At 31.4% G+C, this 21,963-nt stretch overlaps 1 protein-coding gene across 4 annotated transcripts in view; it reads right to left on the bottom strand.

The window, feature by feature from the left end:
* Window positions 1–21,963, bottom strand: part of LOC127701137 (uncharacterized) — a 54,599-nt gene that overhangs the window by 20,941 nt on the left and 11,695 nt on the right. For 2 of the 4 annotated variants that reach the window (XM_052204934.1, XM_052204935.1), the window contains exons 5-13: window positions 20,786–20,932; window positions 19,403–19,500; window positions 17,218–17,860; window positions 14,865–15,060; window positions 14,077–14,163; window positions 13,167–13,393; window positions 11,974–12,170; window positions 11,379–11,506; window positions 4,787–4,849 (exon numbers count right to left, since the gene is read on the bottom strand). In XM_052204934.1, the coding sequence (XP_052060894.1) occupies window positions 4,787–4,849; window positions 11,379–11,506; window positions 11,974–12,170; window positions 13,167–13,393; window positions 14,077–14,163; window positions 14,865–15,060; window positions 17,218–17,860; window positions 19,403–19,500; window positions 20,786–20,932 (1,786 nt within the window). Of the gene's footprint in view, window positions 1–4,786; window positions 4,850–6,893; window positions 7,656–11,378; window positions 11,507–11,973; window positions 12,171–13,166; window positions 13,394–14,076; window positions 14,164–14,864; window positions 15,061–17,217; window positions 17,861–19,402; window positions 19,501–20,785; window positions 20,933–21,963 lie in introns of those variants that run through there. The other 2 variants (XM_052204938.1, XM_052204937.1) reach the window with 2 other exon arrangements.

The following is a 21,963-nucleotide window of genomic DNA, read 5'->3' as shown; positions in this document are numbered from 1 at the left end:
TGTAGTATTATTACTTGAATATGATTTAAAGATTCTCTCAAAACAGTGAATCTGAACAGCATAATCATTTATACCTGATTTGATATGTCTGGAAGTTAAAACCACAGATTTCATGTTCCTGTAATGAACTAACATTTTTTGATAACCACAAAAATGGTATATTTAGCCATCATTTGCATATAACTGTCTTGCACTTGTTGACATCAGTGTTATAAATGGTGAGACAATTACTAATGCAGTTCTTCAAAAAAGCCTTCACCAGGTCAGCTTAAGATCAAGTTTGGAAGCCAGAATTGTATAAACAGCTGATAATTAAAGGTTAATGATTATCAAATGCTGAAATAAAACAGCTTAATCTATGCAATTCAACTTTGACTGAGCAGTTGCTGATCTAGGTTTGTGGTTTAAGGGAGAGGGGACATATTTTTCATATCTCTATAATTTCTTTTAAAATTTTTCCATTAAATGAGGGTTCACGCTCATTACAGCCCATTTGGATGTAGGCCTGTTCGCCATTTTTTTTTCCCCAGAAATAATTATATGGTTTACTAACTACAACTATGAAATGAGTTTTTATCATTTACTGCAGATTCATTTATTTTCGTGGGTATCAATTTTCGTGGATTGAGGAAAACTTGCTTTTTAGTGGATATTTGATTTCGTGGTTTTGCCAAGTCTGCATGTAACAAGCCTATTGAAAATTTGTATTTCGTTGAACACTTAAATTCGTGGTTCACCTGTACCCACGAAATCCACGAAAATTGGTATCCCACAGATAAAAATAAATCCACAGTATGTCATTTGGCAGTACAAAAGTATTTGCTGCTTCAAGGATGATACACTTGCAAAAACTGGAACTATTTCAAAAGTCTAAAACCAAAGGATTTCTATCAACTATGTATCTAGTAAATTAAATAAATTACAGTATCCAGCATTTGTTCCATGGAGTTATTGTTATGATTCACATATTATCATGTTGATATGATATGAGTGTTTTTTTCTAACAAATATAACAATATTTTGTAGACATGAAAAGTGAAAAAAGAATATATAATTATTAATATAAATACTTTATTGAAAAACAATTAACGAATAAAAAGAGATGAAAATGGACCAATTGGGTAATGATTTTGCATTATGGGAAACTTTTGTATATTGCTGATTGGTCAAGGCATTCATGAGCACCCAAAAGGTGACTGGGGTATAGAAATATGGTTACCGTGGTCTTTTTAAAACTAGCAGTAATACCCTTGCAAAGTGGGGTGTTCATTTAAATGTTGGATTATCGCAATTATGTTCAGTCAGAATAAGGACACGAAATCCAATGACCCATGTAGAGGAACCCTTGCATCAACTCTTTAAGGGGTTAGTAGGTGGTCTGTTACAAAGCTAAATTTCTACCCCATATATCCAACATAACAATATTTCTAGTGGCAGTCCAAATTTCCTGCACTTCAGGTCATCCCACTTCACAGAGCATACCTATTGTATTTTAAAATTGTTAATGCTTTCTCATCCTGAATATGCATGAATTAATTGCCACTGGACATTTGACAAGCAACAATCAATCAATCAATCATTTATTTGATTACTGAGACTTAGCAACAAAAATTAGGCAGAGGGATGTTGAATTCCTGAATTAGGACACTGGAATCCTAAATTAACAGTACTTTTCTTTTTTTTTAATAAGATTTAGAGATTTACAAATATTTTGGCCTCAAGCATCACTGAAGAGACATATATTTTTGAAATGCACATCTGGTGCAGAAAAATTGGTACTGTTAATGTTATTACATCGGATATCATATTTTTTTAATGTTTGATATGCAATGTTTTAAATGATTACATAAGAATGTTTAATCATCAGAAGTCAGAAGTTATGTAACTCCTTGGGCATCTCCTTCAGCAATGAATTTAAATTACATACCCATCAAAAATTTGACATTTATTTTAAAGAGTGGGGTTATAATAAATATAAAGGAAGATATGATGTTAATGACAACTACAGGATAGTTATGAGAGTCATAACAAGGGAATCTTGAGACCTGGCTGTATGTAAAACAAGAGTGCACACGCTGAAACGTCTCGCCTGCTTTACTGACAGTTGATTTTATGTTGAAAGTCTTAAAGGTAAAGATTGTACTACATGTATCACATAAACTTAAAATTTTTAAAGATCCATGACAATGAGGTCAAGGTCATATAAATCCTTTCAGACAGACATGTACACCTTACAATTATTTCATACACCAAATATAGTTGACCTATTGCTTATGGTAATATACCACTTTCCAGTTATGTCCTTCACTGGAAAAGTTCGTCAATTATGCGCGCCTTTATGACGCCATTTACCAGATAGAGGGGACCGCCTGTATCCCTGCACTATTAAAGTTCATCATCGTCATTATACAGGATAAACTAGAAATAATGTTTATTCTGTAGGTACTTAATCACAATTCCCTAATGACAGCAGTGCTGATTATCAATTATAAGAATTAATTTGCCAAATAATTTGTGCAATATAGCATCATATTTTTTTCAACCAGGAAGGAAGTGAAGATACCCCCAAAGGCACAAATGTTGTTCACTAAAACCAAATTTTGAAGGAATTGCAACGAACTCGAAAGTGGTCTATTAAAAAACAGACCAAAAAACACAACTCACCCAATGAACCATAAAAATGAGGTCAAGGTCAGATTATACTATCCAGACAGACATGTACGCCTTACAATCATTCCATACATCAAATATAGTTGACCTACTGCTTATACTATTCGAAAAATAGACCAAACCACAAAAAAATTAATATTGACCAATGAACAATGAAAATGAGGTCAAGGTCAGATGAAATCTGCTAGACTGACATGTTCCCCTTACAATCATTCCATAAACCAAATATAGTTGACCTACTGCTTATAGGATCTGAGAAATGGACCTAATCACGTAACTTTAACCTTGATCACTGATCCATGAAATGAGGTTGAGGTCAAGTGAACCCTGTCTGACAGACATGAATACATTGCAAGGAACCCATATACCAAACATAGTAATCCTATTACTCATAATATTAAAGTGAAAAATTCACTTGAAAAAGAAAAAAAAAAAAAAAAAAACATTTCAAGCAGTCACTGAACCATGAAAATGAGGTCAAACACAATGGAGATATGACAGACAGAAACTGTGTAACATAAGGTATCTGCATACATGGTATGAGGCATCCAGGTCTTCTACCTTCTGAAATATAAAGCTTTATACAAATAGTTAAGGCTGCCGCCGCCGGATAGTAATCCCTATGTTTTGCATACTGCTACATTTGTCGCAGTTGAGACAAAAATTATATTTATTATTCAATTTTATAATTAATTGGAAAATAGCTTTTGTTCATATGTACAGGGATAGCTAAGTCTAATTAGCCTTTTACACAATAATTTTCAATGAACTGTCACTTCTTTGTACACAAACCATCTTCTAGTCCTGGTGAATAACCACACTATGTTTCATCACTGAACTCCAAGTGGTTTGAAAGAACTTAACAGTAAACACTTTCTGACACACAGACAAGTTTATAACTATATGCCGTCAGCTTATCAGCATGATCCTAATTAGACAGAAAATTAACAACACATGTCCAGTTAAAATGGACATTTATGAATCGCCTGATACCATCTTAAACAATGGATGCACCATATTCAAACATAACAAAACTTGCCAAACTTTAGCAATGTCCATTAAAATTCATTTTAGTCCAACATCTTTTCCAATACTATCAGTCCAGAAGTCTGATTCAACAATTCCTTTTATATATACCTTTAACTTAATTATATATACAAAACTACTTTGTACTTTGAATCATTATCTTATCCCTAAAATTAATGGGATATTTTTAGTATTTATATCTCTTATACAACACTATGCAAATACATTATCTTTCCATAACTGTCATGCTTAAAAAAAAGTCTTAAGATAAAATATTTTATTAGAGAAAGGAAGCTGTTGAATATCAATTTTAGCAGGGGCTGATTCAGGTGGGGCTGTAGCGAGCCAACACCCCTTAAATCAGAAAAATATCATTTTCTGTCATAAAAAACATTAAAATTTAGTGCCTTCCTCTACTTGTGGAAATTATAAAATTAAACACTGTCTTACTTCAAAACCTGGACCCCTATCCTTTATCTGGAAGCAAGCAAAGAGTCAAATTACATTTCCCTATTATCAAAAATGTCAAAGTCCATTTTTGCAACCGGGAAGAAACCCCCCCCCCCCCCAAAAAAAAATAACCTACAAACATCACAACATAAAATAGGAGGTACACAACAACAACACTTGGTATGAAGACATTTGTCTACTTTTGTTATATTTCTATGTTAAATACAGATTTTTCATTGACATAACTTCCTTATGTTTAAAAATGGCAAAGTATGCGTTTTCCAATAGGAAACTGCAAACTGCAATCTAATGAAAAAATCAAAGGAATGAAACATTGAAAAAAAATTATACTGTAAAGTTTTGTTGTGTTCAGTGATTCCTATGTAAACCAGGACGTTTTGTTATGAAAAACTTTAGTGACAGGCAAGCAGATCTACATGAATTAAACAAAGATGATGTCTCCCCAAATAAATATTGAGTGACATAATAACTCACTCTTTTACTCAGGTATTTTAAAAGAACATAAATGATTTTGCAGATCAAATTGATAGCATGGAGTAGTACCACTATACAATAAAATAAATTATGCGTAACACAACATACAATTTTATCTTCATTCAACTACAGAAAAGCACAGTACCTTTTAAGCAGACTTTGTTTTTGGAACATACTAGGGGTTCTGATATTCAGTCTTTCTGATACACTGAAATTTGAAAAAGGGAAAAATGTTACCACCTCATGCTATCAAAACTGCAGTTATGTTCTATGGGAGATAACTCTAGCATTTTTTAAACTGAAAAAAATCTACCTATGAACTCAGACGTCTGAACATTTAAGAAGAAATGGCACCACTGGAATACTAAATTAAAATATTAGCTGATTGCTTATAAACCATACAGATCTTTGATAGATTCTGTTCAATCTATAAACAACTTTTTTTAGAATTTGGTAGCGCTTAGTAAATGATCATATATTGTATAGACACTTTTGCAGAAATAAATAATCATATATTTCTAGATACTTTTCTATTGCTGAAAACTTTATGTACAGATGTTGTTTGTTAATTTGTGTTGTGTTCTGGTATCATTGAAATTTAGTAAACAACTTCTTTAATTCATACTTAATAACCTAAAATATTAAAATTTGATACACAAAGTTGAATATCAAGTTAACATTTGATCAGCCAAAGTTGAATTGCATTTAAACTGAAAATAAATATTTCTCAAAACTTAAATTATTGTGTGTTTTAAGTTTCACATTTTTGGTTAATTTTTTCAATAAATAGGTGATTTAAATTATTACACAGGTATTAAAAATAGAAGAGAATAGTAAAATCAAAATGAAAGTAAAACTTCTTGATACTTTTATGAAAAATAATATCTGAAAACAAAACTATACTTTTAGAGATCAGAAATGTTTAAATGAAAGTGAAACTTCTTGATACTTCTATGAAAAAAAATATCTGAAAATAAAACATACCTCTAGAGTCAACTAGAGATCAAATGTATTAAAAGAAAATGAAACTTTTTGAAACTTTTAAGAAAAATAAACATGAAAATGAAACTATGCTTGAAGAGGGTTAAACTACCCAGTAAAATGAAAGTGAAACTTCTTGATACTTTTATGAAAAATAATATCTGAAAACAAAACTATACTTTTAGAGATCAGAAATGTTAAAATGAAAGTGAAACTTCTTGATACTTCTATGAAAAAAAATATCTGAAAATAAAACATTCCTCCTAGAGTCCACAAGAGATCAAATGTATTAAAAGAAAGTAAAACTTTTTGAAACTTAAAGAAAAATAAACATGAAAATGAATCTATACTCAAAGAGGGTTAAACTACCCAGTAAAATGAAAGTGAAACTTCTTGATAATTTTAAGAAATATACAAATCTGAAAGTGAAAGTGCCAAAACATTTCCTAAAAAAAAATCTTTTGTTAGACATTATGAAAGTGGAAATGAAGGAACAATAAATCTCAATTGGAGCTTTAAAATAAAAATATGATCATGAGACTGAAAATATTATATTTTTCAATATTAACATTATCAAGTATATGTCTATTATTTTCAACCATTTCAGGTATTTGTATATCAAATTTACAATTAAGTGAATTTTAACCAGATATCAGATATCATAGAATATCTACTGTGGATTCATTATTATTCGTTGGATACTAATTTTCATGGATTTCATAAGTACAGGTGAACCTCAAATTTTAAAGTTCAATGAATCACAAATTTTCTATAAGCTTGTGTGCAAACTTTTATTGTAAACTAGAACTGTGAGATACTGCTATTCCACAATACTATTATTATTTGAAGTAAGTAAATTTGATTATCTCCTCAGCAACACATTGGACTAGGATTATATTCCTTAGAGCACATCTTCCGGTAATGTTCTTCAACTGTGCCAAGTTTAATCAATACCCATCTAGTCGTTTAAGAGGAGTTGTTTTTATAAGGCAAATGGTCAGATAGACAGACAGACGGACGGACAGGGTGATTAATATAACATTAATATAACCCCCCCTCCTTTTTTCCCTAAAAACAAATTTTGTTTGCGGGAGTATTCTAAGATAGAAAATGCAAAGAAATATATCTTTTTCTATGAACTCTCACTTTGATGTGATGCAATATCTTGACATCATTTGTTGTATGACATCAGAGGAGCAAATTACAGGATTTATTTCATATGTGAAATATCCGCTTTTATTTTACAAGGAAATCATGGTATTCATAGCAACAAATGTAATAAAAAATGTTTATCCCACATATCCTTTCATCCAGTTATCTTATTTTTACTAGAAATCACTTCTCAAGTAAAGCAGTGGAAAATGTAGAAAAAGTTTTGTACAAAAATTCTGAAATCATAAAATGTTCTTTGCAGGCTAACAATAAAATCTTCTTAAATTCTGGAAATTAATACTCAAGAGAATACTTATTTGCACATATCTTTCTGTAACTCAAATCTTTTTTATGAAAAGAATAAAAATGCCAGTTTTTATTCCAATGACCTATTATTATTTTTTGTTTATTCTAGTTATATTAACAATGTAACAGATTGATTTTACTTGGTTTTCCTTTGATTTTAATGTTATTAATTTGGACGATTATGATAAAGACTCAAACTGTGCTTAAAGGGAGACAACTCAATTTAATTTACCTGGTCCATAATATATGTTCCCCTTTTATTGAAAAAAGTAGTATTGCATTTTCCCGGCTTTAGTTTAGATTGGTCTTTTGTGTAACCAAGGCAGGTGAAGGAAGTCAACTTTTGAGTGTCGTGATTTGATGTAAGGGTATTATATATTTTAAAAAATTTATTTATGAATAACTGCAGTGAGTAAATTTACAATATAAATTTTGAAACACATTGAAATATTGTCTTGAGAATTGTTCGAAAAGGCTTCCAAATTTTCATAAATTTGATGTATAATGAAGGTGGCTGTGGACACTATAAACAAGCTCCATTCAAAGATCATGATGCCACCAGTTGACTTCAATTTCTAAAACAGAATAATAAAGGACTTAATATCACACATAACTGTTTTGTCATGTTTTTATTATAAAAAGTGTGTCGCTATGGAGTTAAAAATACTATGGTTTCCCTTCATCGATTACCTTACATGGTACATTCTATTTTTATATTCATGTTTGGTTTAAGCTTTCAGTTTTGTCAATGTGAAAATATTTTCCTTTGAATGAAAAAAACGTCTCAGTAGTTTGATACAGTGTACGGTAGACATTTCTAACAAAAATAAGTGTTTCAAAGAAAATAACTGTCGCACAGCAACCATTTAAGATAAAAAAATTCAGAAAATTCCTATTTTCAAAATGGTTTTCCTGAACATTTTAGTTATGTTATCTTGATACCATGTATTTACAGAATTCAGGATTTTTTTTTAATATCTTGGAAAATTGTATGCAAAATTGAAAGATGATTATTATAAAACTCTGCAATACATACTCATATATTATTTACTTAAAAACATTACTCTTCTGATTTTTATTAGTTATCCTTGTCACAGTTTACCCCGGTGCTCAAAGGCAACAGAAAAAAACCTTGTGCTTAGAAGCATGGTAATCTGTAATGTATCTGTATACAGTAGCACGTAAATTCCCAATTTTCTGTATAATCTTGACTTGTTGATTGCTAGTACCTGTACCATCAGAATTACTCAGATTTTTAAGGCAAAAATTCTTTGATAATTTGTACTCCTTTCTGATACTTTATGTTGTTTTTTTTCTGGATATGTTTTAGAAACTTATTGTTCACTTAAAAGTTTGATGTTATAAAAACTGATTGTACATTTATCAAAATAATAAACTGAGAAATATTTGTGAATTTGTGCAACTCCACAACCTCAACATTGCAATGTCTAATTTCTAAATTCTTTAAGCCTGAGATTGTTTGAACATCAGCTTAGCCCCATCTGATTGAATTAGTCAATCAGTTTTACAGTGGCTTACCTTTATAATGATTTTTATCTAATAAGAATGTTGTCTGATTTATCAATATTAACATGAAATCGTCCCTACTTTGCAAGAACTATTTGTTGCTGGACGTTAAGCATTCATCCATCATCATCATAATCATGGGAAACACTTAAATGTTTCTCAACATTGTGAAAAAATTATTTCATCAAAGCATACCTTTGGGATTACAAATATGAAATGTAAACTTAAACACATTAATTTTTAGTGGTATATGTACCAAACACTACCTCTTTGTTAAAACATTTTAAATGAATTCATGAAAACATACTCAAATTATTGAGTAACAAGAATGTGTCCATAGTACACGGATGCCCCACTCGCACTTGAAATTGAGGTCAAAACTCTAATTTGGCATTAAAATTAGAAAGATCATATCATAGGGAACATGTGTACTAAGTTTCAAGTTGATTGGACTTCAACTTCATCAAAAACTACCTTGACCAAAAACTTTAACCTGAAACGGGACAGACAAACGGAAGGACGGACGAATGGATGCACAGACAGAAAAACATAATGCCCCTAGGTGGGGCATAAAAACCTAAAATTAGAATATTTCCACATTATCGAAAGATAACTGCTGAGTAATAACAAAACCATAATTTTTTTTTTAAAATGTCAAATTTTAACTTGACCTGAGTTTTGTGGTCACAAACAACTATCCAAATTTCATATAACTTTGTGAAGGCTAACATCAATTATTTAAGGATGTTCGCTACACTGTTTCAAAATAACAAGCTTTTTAAAAGACTGATATAAATTGATAGTATATGAATAAACGAAATAAAAAAGCAGAAAAAAATGAAGGGTCCGTGTGCTTGTTTCCAAGATATAAGCCTTTGAAAATTTGGCGGGAAATGATTCTCTCTAGATTTTTCAAACATTTAACATTGACACCTTTTTTCTTTCAAAAACAATGAAAAAATAATAAGGATTTTATAAGATTTTCAAATATGGCTTTTTAAACTATATGTAATAAAATTATGAAAAGAAAAGTAGGGATTAGTTGACAAAATTATTTAATGGCAAAACATGGATAAAACCAAAGGATTCCGAAAATCTTGCAAAAATTCAAAAACAAGAGGAGCGAACATCCGTAAAGGACACCAATATTGAAACTTACAGACAGACAGACAGACATAGGTAAACCTAATGCCCTAAATATAAACATTGTGTGTATATCCCATTACATTTCTTTATGATCATACACATTTTAACAGAATATTTAATCCAATATTTTGCCTAGTTTTGTCAATAAAAAGGGCACTTTACCGGATTCTGAAAAAATATTTGAAGTCAATGCATTTAGCATTAAGTCAAAGAAACAAATGGACTTATCACACATGCCAAATAAACAGACTTGTGTGATTCTTTTTACACAGGGTCTCTTTTGGTAAGTGGTCAAGGTTATTGATAGAAATCTACATAAAAGATTAATTCAGTCAATGACTACATAAATTAGAAGATGTGGTATGATTGCCAATGAGGCACATGGCTATGAAAATAAGATGTGGTATGATTGCCAATGAGACACATGACTTTGAAAATAAGAAGATGTGGTATGATTGCCAATGAGACACATGACTATGAAAATAAGAAGATGTGGTATGATTGCCAATGAGGCACATGACTATGAAAATTAGAAGATGTGGTATGATTGCCAATGAGACACATGACTATGAAAATAAGAAGATGTGGTATGATACCCAATGATAAAATGACTATGAAAATAAGAAGATGTGGTATGATTGCCAATGAGACACATGACTATGAAAATAAGAAGATGTGGTATGATTGCCAATGAGACACATGACTATGAAAATAAGAAGATGTGGTATGATTGCCAATGAGACACATCACTATGAAAATAAGACGATGTGGTATGATTGCCAATGAGACACATGACTACCAAAATAAGAAGATGTGGTATGATTGCCAATGAGACACATGACTATGAAAATAAGAAGATGTGGTATGATTGCCAATGAGACACATGACTACGAAAATGTGGTATGATTGCCAATGAGACACATGACTATGAAAATAAGACGATTTGGTATGATTGCCAATGAGACACATGACTATGAAAATAAGAAGATGTGGTATGATTGCCAATGAGACACATGACTATGAAAATAAGAAGATGTGGTATGATTGCCAATGAGACACATGACTACGAAAATGTGGTATGATTGCCAATGAGACACATGACTAGGAAAATGTGGTATGATTGCTAATGAGACAACTATGACCACTGTTTCTGGTGTACAACTTACACTTTGGACATATGCACTCAATCTATTGATAAAAGTTTAACAAAAGAGTAGCTCTGCATGCTTTCTCATTACCTCTTTTTTCAAACAGCCCAAAATTGGCATAAAATATGGTGTTAATTTTGTAATCAATCTATTTTAGGTGAAAAATAATTTACTTATTTATTCAAATGTCATACACTCATTTTTCCTGTCTCCAATTTTTTCTTTATTGTATTTTCACAAATGTACTCACTTCATCTCATTTCTCCTATGCCTGACTTTAGATTCTTTAATTCTTCTGAGTTTTCATTTCTATTTATCTCATTCCACCCCTTTCCCTATGGCAGAGGTACATTAATGTGGGTATTATATTCTTAATGGTTTTTAGGTAAATATGTTAAGAATATTTTTTATAGCAGAAATTTATTTGTTATTTTGAAAAGCTGCAAGCAAGTTTCATAAGCATAAAAATAATCTTACTTTGAAGACTTCATTTCTTTCATTCTATTACGTTGTTCCATTTTCATCATTTGTCGCATTGTTTTCTCATCAATCCTGGAAGGATCACCTCCCATCCCCATCATCATCATCATTTCCATTGGATCTCTCTGAAGTTTGAAAAAAAAATCATTTATTTAAACCAGTTTCAAGAAAAAATAAAGAAAAGGTTTTTTTTTTCAACCAGATGCAACTTAAGAATTATTTTTAAATATTGCAATCAACCTGTCTTTAGAAACCCTGCATACATAGAAAACCTCTTCAAATAAACATTTCCATTGTGTTAACCTGTTTTTATTTCACAAGCTTTCAAACACTTGCTTAAAAGCCAGTATTCCAAATCAGTGTTTCATGCAAACAGGTAGAAATGACCAATTCAAGAAAAATATTATTAAATCATAAATGTTCATTTTGTAACTATGTTTTTATTTACTGTCTCTCATGCACAAAACCAATGCCTTTACTACATTCACAAATATATCTTTGTAGAAACTTAATTTGCTATAATGGTGTGACTATACTGAACTTGAGCAACTGTGATTGTCAACCTAAACATTATACATTTTGTATGACTTACAGCATGAGACATAGGTGCATACGCAGATGAAGAATGACCTGCAGCCCTTCTTTCTTTTTCTCTCTTCCTTTCTTCATCTCTTTCTTCCTTTGGTGGTCGTGATAAAATACGAATTACTTTCTTAGCTAAATCTGTTTTGTTTCCACAATTCCTCTCCACATCACTCACCATACGCCTTAACTGGTAACCATCCAGTTCTGCAAATGGAAACAAACTGAATCATGATATCAACATTATAACATTAAATCAAGGTCAAGTACATTATAAAGTTTGTTTTCTTAAAAGTTGAATATTTTTTTATTTCTAATTAGTTTTGTGTTCGGTTAATTAAGTATTTAAAATTTGAGTGTCTTGTGTAAACAAATAACCTTCAATATGAAATATTTTTTAGACTTTTTGTAAACTGAAGCAAGTGGAGAGTCAAGTACTACCTGCAATTTTTAGAAACTTTAACTTCAGCTATAAAGATGACAAACACATACTAAAGTGTGCTATACAATCAAAGAATCTTTTTTACTTTATTTTTCAAGAAAGAGATGTTATCTTTGTTGATGAGCCAAATTTTCCGATCACATATGCCTGAAGAAGCTTATGAAAAAAAGGAGATTTGATGTTTCTTTCTCAATGAGATGCACCCCAATGATGCAAAAACCAAAACATGTGGTAGTCAACACAAGACATTCAACTACAGACTTAAATTGCCATGAATCAACCAATAGTCAAGTTGTGAATCAATTTTTAACAGCAACTGCAAAAGATCTGCCAACAAAATCAATTCCTTAAGGGTATATACTCTGTGTCATTTTAAAGACTTTTAGACAGGACAAGTTGTTCCACAAGGATGGTTAGAACAATGTCTCCACAATATTAGCCAGTATAAATGATTCAATAGAAATTACTTTTATATTTGTATTTCGTTTATTGTTTTGTACATAAATCAGGTCCTTACTTTTCTTGTTTGAATTGTTTTACATTTGTCATTTCTGGACCTTTTATAGCTTACTATGCAATATGGGTTTTGCTCATTGTTGAAGACAGTACATTGATCTATAGTTTTAAATTTCTACATCATTTGGACTCTGGTGGAGAGTTGTCTCATTGGCAGTCATACCACTTCTTCTTTTTTTTATTTTGAAGTTTACTTCATTTGATATTTCCTACTCTTATGAGTATTTTCAATCACATTGACTTACTTTCTGATATACCACTTCCTGGTTTAACATTGACGTCCATCATTCTTCGTGAGAGATATCTCATGGGGGGATAATCATCATAATCATCGTCATCACTATCTGGGCTCATGCCGTAATGGTATCGCCTACGTCGACGGTCTGAATCTTGAATTTGTTGTATCCTATCAACATCCCAACCTTCCTTGATCATTTCTCCTTCCAACCAATGTGGTATCATATCTTTCATACTAAAATAAGACCACTATGTCAATTTCTTTTGATTTTAATCAAATCTGTAGAAAGATTGTGCTTATTAAATGTACTGTGGTTTCTTTTAGTTATATATATATCCAACATTACTTTTCTTTTGTTTTAAAATGTAATATAAGCTCTTCCACTAGTAACTAGGTTACAACAAATTAATTTACAACTTGTTTAAAACTATCTTTGAACAGGATTTATTTTTTAAAGAAATCTTTCTAATAATCAGTCATGTGGATTATCTAAGAATTGAATGCTTCTTTTATAATTTTTTTGGGGTGCAAAAGCATTGACCAAAGCTAATTTTGTTTGACGAAGGGAAGCACTTCATTCTTAAAATATGCGCACGATCAACGCTTTTAATACCCTATAAAATTATAAAAAGAAGCATTCAATTCTTATAATTACATTTTTATGCTACAACCATGAATTTAGGAGTTATATCAAGCTTTCTGTTTGTTTTTCTGTTCATTGTTTTAATATAGTCATGAATAGCATGTGCAGTCATACCTGTTGTATTTTATACGGAAATAAAATTTGATATTCAAGTACTTCATGATTGTTGTCGGCCAATCAAATTTTTGTATTCTAATGAAACATATATGTAATGTAATTATATAAAAAATAAACTTCATTCACACTCATTTTTGTCTTTCAGTAAGAAACTAACCTTTCTGGTAGCTTATAACCACCAGTAGGAAATGAACCTTTGTATGGAGCATTGGAAAATAACTGCATAAACAGATCTCTATAATTACTGTAAAACATAAAACATATACTTGTATTAGAAAATCATTTACTCGACTACAAAAGTCAATTGCCTCATTTATAACTTATGTGAAATGCATCACCAAAGCAGTAAATAATTTGTGTGAAACGCATCACAATGGCTTTATATAATCTATGTGTGTTTTGGACCAAATTCAAGACTTTATTTACTTTAATTTCTCTATTCCAATGAACATTGTATTCTGCAAAAAGAATTTCATGATATCTAGATACAACCAAATTAATATAATTCAGGACGTAGTCACTATGTTGATAAATTCAGATTTTGTAAAGTTTTTATCTGCTTAAATGACCAAAATTACAATAGAAGAGCTTGTCTCATTGGAAATCATACCACATCTCCTTCATATTTTATATGGAAATATACAATGCTTTTCTAATGCACCTTATGTGCAAATTTATCAATGATTTTACACAAATAGCTGTTTATGGGGGGTTCATCATTATTCTTTGGATACCAATTTTTGTTGATTTCCTGGATATGGGTAAACTATGAATTTAATGTTCAACGAAGTACAAATTTTGAGTAGGCTTGTTTGCAGACAAAATCAATGATTCATTAAAATACAGTTTTTGCTCAATCCACGAAAAGTTGATATCCACAAAAATAAATGAATCCACATTAGATCATTTTTCTTAACAAAAATACTACCTACTCAGAAAACTTACTCCTTGAATTTGCCTTTTATATCATACTCATTACCAAATACCATCATTAAAAGGAAAGGATTCTTTAAAAGTTCTAAACTTTCCGAATCAATGGCAGTTAATCGTAACGAACTATCAACACCCTTCCTTTTATCTTCTAATGACTGTTTTAACATATCTGGATTTTCCAATATCTTTTTAACCTTGTAATAAGCTCCTAAAAAATCAACATGTTGTATAAACTCAGCATGAACATGTTTCATGATATATATGGTTTTGGCTCTTTAAAATAATTTGAACCATTCCCAACTAGTGAAATGTTTGCTATGAGGATACATGTATGTCTACTATTTTCTCCTAAACTGTAACATAAGTTACAAAGTAAATGTATGTTGATTGTATTATATTCACATCTTACCAAGCACTTATTTTGAGTTTCTTTTTAAATAAACTGTTAACACAGAGATATGTCTCGCCTTTTTGTACTTTTGATAATGCAAATGTTGAAATTTAAATAGCAATACTTTAACATGCAAGTTATGCAAATATTCAAAGTCAATGAACCATGACTGAAGGTACATGGCAAAACAATCTCCATGGAAATGGGATTTGCCAATGCTAATACAACTGCATACCAAATACGGTTATTAATACCATAGACTTATCATAACTTGTTCCCTTTCAACAAACCTAAACACAAACATTGACTTGTAAACTATGTAAAAGTTTCAAAGTCAATGAACCATGATGAGGGTTAGGGGCTATATAATCCATGGAAATGAGACTTGCAAATGCCAATACATTTGCATACCAAATATCATTGACTTAACATTAGCGGTTCATCTTAAACTGATCTAATCACAAACTAATACATGTAAACTAATCAAAAGTTTCAAAGTCAATAGACCATGACTGAGGGGGCGGGACCAAATATTTTTCATGGAAATGAGAAGTGTTAATGCTTAAACAACTGCATACCAATTATCATTGACCTTCCATAAACGGTTCCCCTTGAACTGACCTAATCACGAACTAATACATGAAAACGAAGCAAAAGTTTCAAAATCAATAGACCATGAATAAGGGGGCAGGGCCAAATAATCTCCATGGAAATGAGATGTGCCAATGCTTATACAACTGCATACCAAATATCATTGACCTACCACTAGTGGTTCCCCATAGACTGACCTAATCACAAACTAATACATGTAAACAAAGCAAAGTTTCAAAGTCAATAGACCTTGACTGAGGGGGCGGGGCCAAATAATCTCCATGGTAATGAAATGTGCCAATGCTAATACAACTGCATACAAAAAATCATTGACCTACCACTAGTGGTTCACCATGTACTAGACCTAATCTGAAACTAATACATTGTTGACGCTGCCGCCGCTGGCGGAAACAGCATACCTATGTCTCGCTTTTTGACTCTATCAAGGCGAGACAAAAATCAGGCATTTTTTTAAAGTTAAGTTTAATATTGATATATTCTAACTTTTTGGATTGATATTTCCGTGACATTTCATTATCACTATATTTCTGTTTGATCTCAAAATGAAATAACGACATGACAAAACATGCTAAATATTTCTCAACCTTTAAGAGAAAATAAATTTTTCTTAAATATTTATGTTCTGTAGATGAAGAAAAATCCAGCTTTTTCAAAAACATATACTGGTATCTATTGATGAGTTTTCCTAACAAAATTTCTTCTTCTAGTGTCAAATGTTTGTAGTCTCTCCTGAATAATGGTTTTTACGTAGAGGTGGCATGATCCTCATACTGAATTAAATTGTCATTGCCATCTTTTATAAATATTATAAGTTGTCATTTTCAACAAACCTTATATATGTTATGTATTTCCATTTATAATGTGAAGTTTTCATACCTCTTTGTGTTCAAATTTTGAAATTCTCCATCAAGTTTGTCAAAGGCATTGAATTTTGAGTATTTTTGTACAGTTTTTATAATTAGAAGCCATTATAAAATTTGTGTTTATTGTTTAATGTTTTTGTTTTAGTGGTATATGAAGTAAGTTTCATTTGTACAGTTTTCTATTAGTGGTGCAAGTCAGCCTCAATTATTCATGTCTATTGCTAGATCTTGTTGATTACTTATTAACATACCGGTACACAAACGAGTTTTTGTGAGTAGGGAATTTTTGTCATAAACTAAAACATCATTTCCCTTCTTTCCATAATCTTTTTAAGCTTGTATTCCTTCAACAAATTAATCTACCCTGAGCATATCATTGCAGTCTATTAAATGTATTACATAATAATCTCCCTTTTGAATTTAAGCTTTAAAATACTATTCAAATGAGTATTTTCAATGTACATGTACCCACCTTAAAAAAAATTTAAGCAATATATACCTCCATTTCTAAGCTTTTTCATAGCTGGATTTTTCTCTAATGAATCACTAGCTCTTTTGTGCTTCTTTCCTCTTTCAGTTTCTTCACTATTGGAGCTTCCATAACCACGATCTTTATTATAACTACGTCTCTGTCTATCATATATGTCCTTTTGGAAAGCCTCAGTCCACTGCCTTCCTACAGAAGTTCTAAAATCATAAAACTCTCCATCTAGTTCGTCAAAGGCATTAAATTTTGAGTATCTTACTTGTCGAGCAAGTGTCTCGTCAGCTTCTATTAATTTCCTTCTTTTCACAGGATCAACTAATGTCTGCCGAGTGTCCTCTGATACTTTAAATATATCATTAAAATAACGTGTTTTAGCAAGTCTACATGCTGTTGGACTAAAAAGAATTTTATGAATTTCTTTTTCCTCTGTCGTTAAATCTTCTGTCTTTTTAAACAAAACTTTAGGGATGACCTTTTCCTCTTCTTTCTTTTGCTGCGTCTGCTTAGTTTGTGGATGAGTTCCTTCATCAACAACTTTAGGCGTTGTTGACACATTTTTTGGTGTTGTGTCTGCTGAAGTTGATGCAACTGGTTCCACTGGTTCCACCATACTGTCTATTTCATTTGTAAAGAAATATATTGGATCTGTTGATGGCTGTACAAAAAAGAAGATTATTAAAATATTTTTTTGTGGAAGACACTTAACACCACCTAAATAAAGGCAACAGTAGTATACCACTGTTCAAAAGTCATAAATGGATTTTAATGGAGAAAACAAATCCAGGTTGCAAACTAAAACTGAGGGAAACACATCAACTAAAAGAGGAAAACAACGGAACAACAGAAACACTGAAGTGCAACAAAAACAAACGCTAACATACATAGAAACTAACTATTTGATAACAACTGCCATATTCATGACACTGTTTTGATTAAAAGTTAAATTATTACATCAAAAAACCAAACTCATAATTTTTTAACAAGTGAGTCGCAATAATCATTTAGAAACTATCGACTAAGTCAAATCATCACTGTCATTCAATTAAAGAAGTTGAAATAATAATAAAATGTAAAGCTAGTTAATTGCTACAGCAAATGTGCAATAAAGAAATTGTTATGTTAAAAAAAGGAATGTAAATTCAATTCTTTTTCTCCTTTTGTTTTGACTTAGACTTTGGACTTTCCACTGCCAATAAAGATGAATCCCTGCTCTCTCCAGTGATAACATCCTTAGCTGGAACTCTGGTAAATACCTTGCAGATATGTCTTATTTTCTAACCTTAAAGATGTATTCATGGCAATACTTGATTGCAGAACTGTAACCCTGTTTATGACGCTAAGATTTGAATTTTGCAGCATTATACGGGAAACTCTATTTACCATCCTGTTAACATTGCTAATTTTTTCCCCAAATCCATCTGTATAAGTTTCATTCCAATAAAGCAAGTGATACTCAAGTTATCATCTGGAAACCTTCAGAAGGACGGAAAAAAGGCAGAAAGACAGGATATACGGACAGACAAAATCTTTTCAGGGAGAAATCAATGAGACATCATGACATTACACAAACATCTTAAAGATCAACATACAATTCTCAATATTGAACAATGTATGCTAGGCCAAAAATTAAATTTCAATTGTTTGATGTTGCCTACCTATCCACCTAAAAATGCAGACTACAAGAAAAATTTTATGACACAAATTGTTTCAATTTTTTTTTTTAAAGATTTTTTCCTGCTCTAACGTCATTTTTTTTGTCTAAAACATGTAACTTATCTTGTTGGCTAAAGAAAAATAAAACTCCTACCTACCTACCCAAACTACAAGGCATGGTTAGGCAACATCAAACAAAGAATTTTTTAAGGGTGGCCCTATTGATATGCATTTCAAAGTATATCAGAAGTAACCCCCTTTAGTATTTTCATTATTTTATTACAAAGGCAACAGATTTATCATTATGTGATTGCTAAGTTACCCCACAATGGACCTAGTTGTTGTTTTTCATCTTGCTGGTTGCTGGAATGTCTTGATTTATAAGCTAAGTATCCCATATCCAATAACAAGATTAGGTCATTCCAGTTGCATTGGTGTCCATAGATAAGGTCTACACATGTTCTGAATATTCTGTTGTTGAAAAGTCCCTTTCTTTACACTCAAATTCTTGGTAATTATTTGACTGAAAAAACAAGTTACTTACAAATTTCTGAGTTATCTCCCTTCTGACATTTTTCAGTGATTTAACAACAGTTCTTCTGTAATTCTTCTCAAATTCATCTTCAATCTCAGGTTTTAAATCTACAAATAACATTGCAACGTTCATAGTGTGGTAGTGATAAGTAAAATGTACCGAGGGGTTGTCCAATTAAGGAACATATTAATATCATGATTGCACCTCACACTTTAACATCAGAAAATGTCGAAGCCCAATACATTGAATGTATTTATTAGCCCAGAAACAAGATGAATTTCTCAAATCCATGCTTTATTTCAACAAAATAAATGGGGAATGTGTCCATGGGACACAGATGATGCCCCCTGCATATCATATAAAGTTATAAAGGGACATAACTGAAGAACAGTAAAAGTGACCCTACCCAAATTTGTACTTGATATGAGTTTTGTGGTAATAAGTATTGTGTATAAGTTTCATAACATTTGGTTGAGGCAAACTTATTTTAGAGAATGGAAACAAACAATTCAGCTATTTTTTCATTTGTAAAGGGGCATAACTCTAGAACAGTAAAAGATACGCTACACAAATTCTAGCTTGACCTGTATTTTGTGGTAATAAGCATTGTGTATAAGTTTCATGACATTTGGTTGAGGTAAACTTAAGTTGGAGAACAGAAACCAAAAATTCAGCAATTTTTTCATTTGTAAACGAGCATAACTCTGGAACGGTTAAAGTGACACCACCAAAATCCAAACTTGATCTGTATTTTGTGGTAATAAGCATTGTGTATAAGTTTCATAACATTTAGTTTAGGCAAACTAAAGTTAGAGAACCGAAACAAAAAATTCAGCAATTTTTCCATTTGTAAAGGGGCATAACTCTAGAAAGGTTAAAGTGACGCCACCAAAATTCAAACTTGATCTGTGTTTTGTGGTAATAAGCATTGTGTATAAGTTTCATAACATTTGGTTGAGGCAAGCTAAAGTTAGAGAATGGAAAAAACTTTGGAACGTACGGACGGAGGTACAGAGCTAGACGTACAGACAGACAAGGGTAAAACTTAATGCCCCCTTCGCTATGGTGGGGGCATAAAGAAACTATTTGGTGAAACTCATCTGAAAAATCCATCACATCAAAGAATAAAATTTAAATCCAAATCCAGTCTATTTTTGTCCTACTTGTACTAATGTAGGTGATATTTGATAGGTACAATTTAGCATCCCATATAATTCTGACAAAGAACCAAATTCAAAAAATTTTAAACACTTATATGACTCTGATCTTCAAACTGTTACGCTCTATGTTATACATTTGTATTTACAGTGGTTGCAGTCATATTAGGTTGACCAGGTCATCAGATTTGAATGTAAAGTTTCAAATCCTTCTTCAACCATTCACAAATACTACCTTTAAAAGCAGGTCTTTGTGTAGGTTTCTGATGCCAGCATCTTGTCATCATTTTTGTGAGGAACATCGGACAGTCTTTTGGAATTTGGATGAAATCTGGTCTCTGACCACTCAATACAGCAGATCTAATCAGTTCTTCTGCAGCAGCTGAAAAATGAAAAATTTTTGTTATTGAAATAAATAAATAGGGAATGTGTCCATGGGACACAGATGATGCCCCGCTTGCATATAACGTTAAAAAGGGACAAAACTCAAGAACTGTAAAAGTGACGCTACCCAAATTTGTACTTGATCCGAGTTTTGTTGTAATAAGCATTGTGTATACGTTTCATAACATTTAGTTGAGCCAAACTTAAGTTAGAGAACGGAAATGAAAAATTCAACATTTTTTTCCATTTGTGAAGGGCATTTTTTCCATTATGTTCCTTAATTGGACAACCCCTCGGTACATTTTACTTATCACTACCACAATATGAACGTTGCAATGTTTAACTCTAAAACAGTAAAAGTAACACCACCAAAATTCAAATTTGATCTGTGTTTTGTGGTAATAAGCATTGTGTATAAGTTTCATAATATTTGGTTGAGGCAAACTCAAGTTAGAGAACGGAAATGAAAAATTCAGCAATTTTTCCATTTGTAAAGAGGCATTACTCTAGAACAGTAAAAGTGACGCCACCAAAATCCAAAGTTGATCTGTGTTTTGTGGTAATAAGCATTGTGTATAAGTTTCATAACATTTGGTTGAGGTAAACTAAAGTTAGAGAACGGAAACGAAAAATTTGGCAATTTTTCCATTTGTAAAGGAGCATTATTCTGGAACGATAAAAGTGAAGCCACCAAAATTCCAAATTGATCTGTGTTTTGTGGTAATAACATTGTGTATAAGTTTCATAACATTTGGTTGAGGCAAACTAAAGTTAGAGAACGGAAACCAATTTTGGGACGTATAGATGTACAGACGGACAAGGGTAAAACTTAATGCCCCCTCCACTACAGCGGGGGCATAAAAATGGTTTATTTATTACAATAACGTAAGATATCTTCCCTATTGGAATTTTGAAACAAGAAATTTAATGTGTCAATAATTTCAAAGGAGTACAAGCCAGTGATCCTAATAAATGGCCCTGAAGAGGTGTATTTTTCAAAATTTCAATTGTTTGAGTAAATCATATTTG

This window comes from Mytilus californianus, unplaced genomic scaffold (genome assembly GCF_021869535.1).
Source record: "Mytilus californianus isolate M0D057914Y unplaced genomic scaffold, xbMytCali1.0.p SCAF_5, whole genome shotgun sequence".
NCBI classification, from domain to species: Eukaryota; Metazoa; Mollusca; class Bivalvia; order Mytilida; family Mytilidae; genus Mytilus; species Mytilus californianus.
This window is presented reverse-complemented; position numbering and strand designations above follow the sequence as displayed.